The sequence below is a fragment of the Rutidosis leptorrhynchoides genome, chromosome 11 (assembly GCF_046630445.1).
Source record: "Rutidosis leptorrhynchoides isolate AG116_Rl617_1_P2 chromosome 11, CSIRO_AGI_Rlap_v1, whole genome shotgun sequence".
Taxonomy (NCBI): Eukaryota; Viridiplantae; Streptophyta; class Magnoliopsida; order Asterales; family Asteraceae; genus Rutidosis; species Rutidosis leptorrhynchoides.
The window spans coordinates 136,990,378-136,998,759 of NC_092343.1; the positions used below are offsets into that span (position 1 = coordinate 136,990,378).

Genomic DNA, 8,382 nt, shown 5'->3' on the forward strand with positions numbered 1-8,382 from the left:
TGATGAAATCACCCTTTGGAAAGATTCTAGGAAAAAATGGATCGAGAAAGAGGACATTAAAGCGGAGATGTTAAAACAAAAAGCTCGTTTTAAATGGATAACCGAAGGCGATGAAAATACAAAATTCTACCACTCCGTCATTCGTAGGAACTACAACAAGTGTAACATCAGGGGGTTAAATATCGATGGAGTTTGGAATGATAACCCTAAGGATATAAAGGAAGAATGCTTTAAACACTTCAGATGCATTTTCGAAGAAACAAATATGGAGAGGCCGAGTTTGGAAGACCTTTCATATCCCAGCTTAAATGCCAACGAAGCTGTTTCTCTCGAATTATCTTTTGATGAGAATAAGATTAGAGACGCGGTTTTCGATTGTGGGAGTTCAAAGGCGCCAGGACCGGACGGGTTTAACATGCTATTTTTTAAAAAGTATTGGGATTTAATAAAAGCAGACCTCATCAATGCTATCACCTGGTTCTGGGAACACTGCGAATTCTCGCGGGGGTGTAACTCATCTTTTGTTACTTTGATTCCAAAAAAGTCAGATCCTTGTGGACTTGGTGATTTCCGGCCAATTAGTTTGATTGGAAGCTATTACAAAATAATAGCAAAAATTCTTTCGAACAGGCTTAGAAGAGTTATCCCTTCTCTTGTCGGTGTAGAGCAAAGCGCTTTTATTAAAGGAAGGTATATTCTAGATGGTGCCCTAATCGTGAATGAGAGTATCGAGTACCTAAAAGAAAAAAAGCAAAGGAGCATCCTTTTCAAAGTAGACTTCGAGAAAGCCTTCGATTGTCTAAATTGGAATTTCCTCCTAGAAGTTATGAAAAGCATGGGGTTCGGTGAAAAGTGGAGAAAGTGGATATACTCGTGCTTGAAATCGGCAGCTATCTCAATTCTTGTAAACGGGTCACCCACTAAGGAGTTTCAATTGGGTAGAGGTATTCGACAAGGCGACCCGTTATCTCCTTTTCTTTTTATCCTCGCCGCGGAATGACTAAATATTCTATCTCCGAGAAAGGCTTATTCAAAGGTGTTGAAATTGGTACTGACAAGATTGTGTTATCGCACCTCCAATATGCGGATGACACTATCTTTATCGGGGAATGGTCAAGAGCAAACGTCCTAAGTCTTCGTAATCTACTTAGTTGTTTTGAGTGGGCATCGGGTTTAAAAGTCAATTTTCATAAAAATTGCTTATATGGAATCGGTGTTAGTCACGACGATGTTGCTCTTATGGCAAATCGTTTGGGTTGTCAAGTGGGATCACTTCCTTTTACTTATCTTGGTATGCCAATCGGTGCAAAGATGAATAAAGTATCAAGTTGACAACCGGTAGTGGATAAAATCAAAGCAAGACTTTCGAATTGGAAAATGCGTTCGATGTCATTTGGAGGTCGATTAGTCCTTATTAAGTTGGTTCTAAATAGTCTACCTTTGTATTACTTCTCGTTTTTTAGGGTGGGTCGGATTCGGGCTCTAAAATCTCTTGGGTTAGATGGGATCGTGTCGTGTCACCATACGACTATGGGGGGGGGGGGGTTAAACATCGGGCTTCTTAAAAACAAAAATCTGCCATTATTAGGGAAGTGGTGGTGGAGGTTCAAAACCGAAACCGACTCACTTTGGGTCAAAATTATTCGAAGTATTTATGGGTCGGATGGTACTTTGGATTTGAATAGCGAATTTATTCGCTCTTCAAAGCCAACTATTTGGCGTAATATTGTATTGGCAGGTATCGAACTTGAAGAAAATTTGGGGATTGATTTCAAAAGCTCCTTCATCAGAAACATTGGAAATGGGCGATCTACTCTATTCTGGGAAGAAAGGTGGTGCGGTGGCATCAAGCTGAGAGAATTATTTCCTAGATTGTATCGATTAGAGATAAACAAAGAGGCGGTTATCGCGGATCGTGTACACTTCAGCAGCAGGTCTCTACAATATAATTGGGAATGGCGGCGCAATCCCAGCGGAAGAACAAGTGGTGAACTCGAATCCTTGCAAGCGATGCTGTCACAGTTTCAATTCGATGGTAACAGGCCTGATGGGTGGACGTGGTCACTCGGCTCAAATTCAAGTCTTTCGGTCAAGCAGCTAACTCGGATTATTGATGAAAAATATTTCGCAGGTACTCCTAATGCTTGTGAAACTTTGAGGAATAATTTGGTTCCAAAGAAAATTAGAAGTCTTTGTTTGGCGGGCACTCCAAAATCGGCTCCCTGTTAGGCTTGAACTTGACAAACGAGGTATAGATTTACACAGTGTTAGGTGCCCATTATGTGATGACGATCTAGAATCGGTGGGTCATTCGTTAATCTTTTGTAAAGATGCTATGGAGATTTGGGATAAAGTTTTCGCTTGGTGGGGTCTTGGCAACATGTCTAACCTTAGTCTAAACGAGATATGTCGAGATAATTGCTCGGCTTCCATGACTAAATTTGGAAAAAAGGTATGACAAGCCGTTGAATGGGTGTGTGTGTACTTAATTTGGAAGAATAGGAACAACATGGTCTTTCGAGGAAAAAAATGGAACGCCCCGGTTGCTTTGAATGAAATACAAGTTAAATCTTATGAATGGATTTCAAAGAGATCGAGAGGAAAGCGCTTGGATTGGCTCTCATGGTTAAACGACCCTAGCGTATTTTTAAGATCATTGTAAAATTTGTAATTCGTGTGGGTTTTGCTTCCTTTGCAACCCAAGTGTTTTCTGTTTTTGTGTCTGTATCTTGGTACTCATTGTGCCAAGATTTCTTCATGTATTGTACTCATTGTATTATGTTAATATAAATCCTTCCTTGCTTTTCAAAAAAAAATAAAAAAATAAATAATATTAGGTAGATAGTTATTATACAACTGAGCGGATGAGAAAAAATAGGAGTAAAAAATAATTGGTAACGTGATTACTTGGTTCATTACCGCCAAATTAGTGGAGAATGGGGAAATAGTCACTAGTGGCTAATGATAATATTACTTTGTTACAACTAAGCATTATCGATTATTAATATTCTCATTTCACACCACCTCCAATCAAAAAATTTTAACCAGAAATTTGGTTTAGAGAAAATGCAAACTTTGGTTTATCCAACAATTTTAACGAAACCTGGTGTGATTAATTTGGTTTAGTTCTTACTATTTTTTAACGGCAATTATGAGTCACTTATACCTAATCGTTTTCTGTGACAAACCATTTTAACTGTTAATACGATTACAGCTTGAGTAATTCGTTTTATCTCGTTCCTAGTACTATTAGTCATACTAAAAATCCTATCTAGTGTAACGTTTGTATTAAACTATTAATCTTATCTTACTAAATATTTTGAAAAATGCTTACTTGAATTTCCAGTACTTCCTCAAGTGTCTTGATGATCCCATCCATCGTAGGGCGATCCTTTATGTCCAAACTAACGCATTTATATGCAATTTCCACGAACTTACGGAAAGAATGATTATCGATTTCATCTTCTATAGAGGGATCAATTAACTTGTCCAGGAGATCATCATCATAGTATTGTCGGACATAGTACATCAGTTTTTCTGAAACACACGATATCCCACTCAACATTTCGAAAAGTACCAAACCGTACGAATACACGTCTGATTCTAAGTTGTAGATCTCACTTTCTTTGTATAACGGATCTAGCTTAGACGAGTACGTTCCATCTTGTATAGTTGGCTGATTTTCAGAGACAAATGCTGAGTTACCAAACTTTGTGATTTTGGCTTCCAAATTTTCATATAATAATATAGCATGGCATGAGAATTCTCGATGTATAACTCTACCGTCGTGAAGGTGCTTCAAACCTCTTGCTGCGCCGATGCAAATCTTAAGGCGTTGTGCCCATGTTAATTCACGCATCTTGTTCTTATCTCCGAGATAATCATGAAGTGATCCATTGATAGCATACTCCTGAACCTTAAAAATCTCATCGCCTTCAAAACAGTAACCAATGAAAGTGATGATGTTTTCATGGTGAAAACTGGTTGCTATCTTAAGCGCTTCACTCAACCCGCCCATTGTTTTATAAATAATATCTAAATATCTGCGTTTGATGATGACAACTGTGTGGTTTCCCCAGCTTTCAGATAGCTGTCCACGGTAGATTTTGTTAAATTTGTCCACCGAGTTCGTGGAACTGAAGTTTTGGGTAGCTCGATTTATCTCCTTCATCGAAATTTGAAAATTCCTAGGGTTTACCTTTGAGGAATACATTTTATCTTTGATACTTGTTTTTTGTTATTCACTATGTTTGTGCAGATGGTTATGTTTCCGTGATTATAAATGGATTATTGGATCAAGTTTTGCTTCCAATATACAGTATATTTTATAAAATAATTGTTTACATATTAGATTAGATGCGGTGGTGTTGTGTCTTAAACTAAATTACAATTAATTATATTTAGCATCTTTCAAGGTTAGTATTATTAAAATTAAATTAAAATTAAAATTATTACTATATTATATTAAGGTCTACTTCTTTCTAGATACATACTTGTCTTGTAGCCATTTGAGAGTCAAACCTCCTTTTCTAATAGAGGGAGAGTGAGAAAGAATCGTCTTTAGTTTTGTCGTTTTCATTTTGTTGTTTACGTTATTGTTATTTAGTTTGTTGTCATGTTTAGTTGTAGCTCGCACTACAACGAAAAAGCCTTTGTCTTCACACTTATCCTTTCACACTTGACACAAGCATGAATTATTTTTACACTTTCCTCACGCTTATGAACATAGTTAAAATTGTAAACGCTTCTTAACGTGTACAAATAAATCTTCCCACCTATAAGTGGGTGAAAAGATTTACACATTAGAAGCATGTAAATTTTTTCAACTTGGTTCAGGTTTGTAACTGTGGTATATATAGTATACGCTTTTAAATGTGTACTAGCAGATCTTTTATTGAAAGCAAACATATAAACGATTAGAACCGTGAGTAAAATGAAGTGAGGCAAACGTGTCGTTTATCTTGATATAAGAATTTTTAATTATTTATTTATTGCGGAATAATATTTATGTATCATACTAAGTGATTAAATGTAAATGTAAATAAATAACAATAACACTAACAATTAAGCAATGTAAACAAAAAGACGATAGCCATGCGTTGAATACTCTATGTGTCAAACAAACAAATCGATCGGCTTCATCTCTGGAAAACGAATTCACTCAATTAGGTTTAAGTATATTCCAAATCGATTTGAAGAAGGTATCGTCAATAATTTTGTTGGTGATGGATTTGAAGCAAATAGTGCTCGTCAAATCATTCCGTTCAACAATCAAAAATTGTTTTGAGCAGGTAAACTCATCGTTTCATTCTTAGGATCTGTTCATTGATCGATTCTGTTTCAGGTCGTATCATTTAGTTAGGCTCTCAATGTTAATTGATGTTGTTAGTCACTTGTTTAGTTGAGTAACTTTATATGTTTATTAACTGGTAAATAGGGGTTCAATGTTAATTCTTTTTTAAATGTACGTGGAATTCGTATTGATATCTCAAATAGACTCATGTATTGTTTGCTTACTCATATTATGCCACAATAGGTTTCAAAGCATTACTGAATCATGAACGTCTGTCAGTGTATGACTAGAATTGTTAGTTAATTTAAATTGTTTGAAGCTGTCACACTATTGTTATTGCTATTGTATTTTAAGTGTACCAATTTATTGATATTGTATATTCATACAGACGATGCAGGTCATTTGGTAACTACTGTCATGGTAAATGGCTCTTCGAAAGTAATTTTCTTTTCAATTTGTATATAAAAGCTTAGAGTACAAATACACTTTCCTGATGAGATTTAATCATGTAGTTGTACATATTATCTAGTGTCAACCTTCATATTTTTTACTTTAATTAATTGATTCATAAGTTTTTTTGTAAGGCAATCAAGTTTATATAGCAACTCTCACTTTTCCACTTCTGATTTGACTATCATACCCCTAGGGTTTATGCATGGTTATGTGTATTAATGTCTAGGGCTGTTATTTAAAATACAATTAATGTGAAACGAATCAACATTGATCGGATAGTTATTTTTTAGTCGACAACTCGAACCCTAAATAAAGTTATAATAATATATATTAACTTTAGTAAATGTTTGTACGAATATATGAAGTTATATAATTAATTTTATAACGAATATAATTAATTAAAAACATTGTGGCTCAAATATAATTAATAAAACTATGAGATAATAAATGTAATTAAATTTAAAATATAATTATTAATAACAATAAAAAAATAATACTGAAATATATAATAAATATATATTTCGTTTAATGTAAAAAAAGATAATAAATAACAAAATAAAAATAAAAGAGATCTAGATTTTTCCAATTAATAAATAAAAAAAAATATTTAAAATACCCCTAAGGGCTTCGGCCGACTTTTAAAAAAATAAAATAAAATTGATTTATAAAAGGAATTATAATTGTATTAGGATTTCTTTTTTCTTCAAGGCATTTTGTTAGTATAAATACACATACGAGGCTTCATAAATTTTTCACAAACACTTTGAAGCTCCTCTAAGAACCCTAAAGTATTTTGTGAGTTTTCTTACTTTTCCCTTTTTTTTCTTTATTTTTTTTCCTTTTATTTCTTTTAGCCGAACCATACTTTTATTTTTTTTAATAAATATGAAACAAACTAAATAAAATATAAATAATACATGATAAACACTATTATGTATTATAGGTTTAATAAAAATCGATTTTTCAGATTTATAATAAGAATTTATATTTTTAAGTAATTAAAAAAAGTAAAATAGTATATATACACACACATACACACACAATCACACACACACACACACACACACACACACACACACACACACACACACATATATATATATATATATATATATATATATATATATATATATATATATATATATATATATATATATATATATATATATATATATATATATATATATATATATATATATATGTCCGGTACATGTATATATTTATAAAAAATACAAATCATGCTAATTAAATTATGTAATTATATTTAAAGTAAAGTAACATGCATATAATAATTACTCTGATCAAAAAATATTTTATATATATTAAATACGAATTTATATTGAATTATTATTATTATTGTTAACCGAAAACTACAAAAATTGTAATAAATTGAAAAATAGCTTTAAAAATATATAAGAGCTGATGAAAATTCATAATATCAATATTCTAAGATAAAAAATATTTATATATATTATTTTTCTTAATAGAATAACTATTTTTGTTATATAATGTATTCGGTATATATATATATATATATATATATATATATATATATATATATATATATATATATATATATATATATATATATATATATATATATATGTATTTAGAAATATAGATAAATTAATCTAAACACTTAAAAATAGTAAAAATAATTTTTATAGAGTGTAATAGACTTATAATAATTTATAAAGTCTAAAAAATAATTTATATAACATTATATATATTTATTGTTTATTTATTTGTGTACCGATTTCATTATATAAACATAAAATGAATTAAAATTATATAAAATACTAACAACAGTAAAAATTACACCAAAATTATTTAGAACAGTGGCAGAACATATAAAAATAATTAAAAGAATTATTGGAGTATTATTTATAATTAATTTTGAATTATATAATAAATAAATGTATATTCGAGTGTAAAATTCTAAGTAAATAATATATTTGGTATAAATTCGATTTATAAATTTTTATATGATCTTTACGGTAGATAAGACTTAAATTTAAAACATAATTATTTGAGTCGTATTAGCATTTTATGTAAAATTAAACTTATTTTGATGTAAACCGAGAATTTAAAATAAGAATAAATACAAGATAAGTACAAAAATGAAATAGAATATTTTTATAAAATTTTTTACAGCTTACATACTTAAATAAGTTTATCAAAATTTTATTTATAATTATTGGATAATTATTTTAATTAAAAAAGAATTTATACATAATTAGATATAATTCGACTTATATAAATAGATAAAATATAATTATTAATTAAATATTATTATTTATAAATATTTGATCAGTAGATAATGTGGAAAATAAATTTTTTATAATTATCTAATCATTTAATTAATTATTTAGTTATTTAAGTACATTATTTAATTATTAAACTAATATCCTAATAATTATCTTATAAATAAAGTAACAAATAAAATATAATTATCATACATTTAAAGATTTTGATTAATATTAATCTAATAATATAACCTAATAATAATAAACTTAAAACCTATATACACTTATATTATTAATATATAATATAATCGACTTATTAATACGATAACAAATACAATAAACGTATTAATAATATATTAACGTGTCGTATTCCTATACGCACATAACAAT

General features: G+C 30.1%; 2 protein-coding genes across 2 annotated transcripts; one reads left to right on the forward strand and one right to left on the reverse strand.

Moving 5' to 3' along the window:
- The first annotated feature begins 996 nt into the window (after positions 1-996).
- Positions 997-3,223, forward strand: LOC139874990 (uncharacterized). The gene is made up of 4 exons (XM_071862378.1): positions 997-1,291; positions 1,739-2,131; positions 2,256-2,452; positions 3,215-3,223. The coding sequence occupies exons 1-4, from the start codon at positions 997-999 to the stop codon at positions 3,221-3,223; spliced, it is 894 nt and encodes a 297-aa protein (XP_071718479.1).
- Positions 3,224-3,310: 87 nt separating this feature from the next.
- On the reverse strand, positions 3,311-4,213 carry LOC139874991 (probable receptor-like protein kinase At5g61350). Its single transcript, XM_071862379.1, has one exon. It carries the CDS (start codon positions 4,211-4,213, stop codon positions 3,311-3,313), a length of 903 nt encoding a protein of 300 aa, XP_071718480.1.
- Between the last annotated feature and the right edge of the window lie 4,169 nt (positions 4,214-8,382).

Coding starts and splice junctions, on each gene's coding strand:
- LOC139874991 (XM_071862379.1), bottom strand. CDS start 4,213: ATGTATTCCTCAAAGGTAAACCCTAGGAATTTTCAAATTTCGATGAAG.
- LOC139874990 (XM_071862378.1), top strand. CDS start 997: ATGACTAAATATTCTATCTCCGAGAAAGGCTTATTCAAAGGTGTTGAA. Junction 1,292..1,738: donor ACTTCCTTTTACTTATCTTG/GTATGCCAATCG, acceptor TTGTATTGGCAG/GTATCGAACTTGAAGAAAAT. Junction 2,132..2,255: donor TGATGAAAAATATTTCGCAG/GTACTCCTAATG, acceptor AACGAGGTATAG/ATTTACACAGTGTTAGGTGC.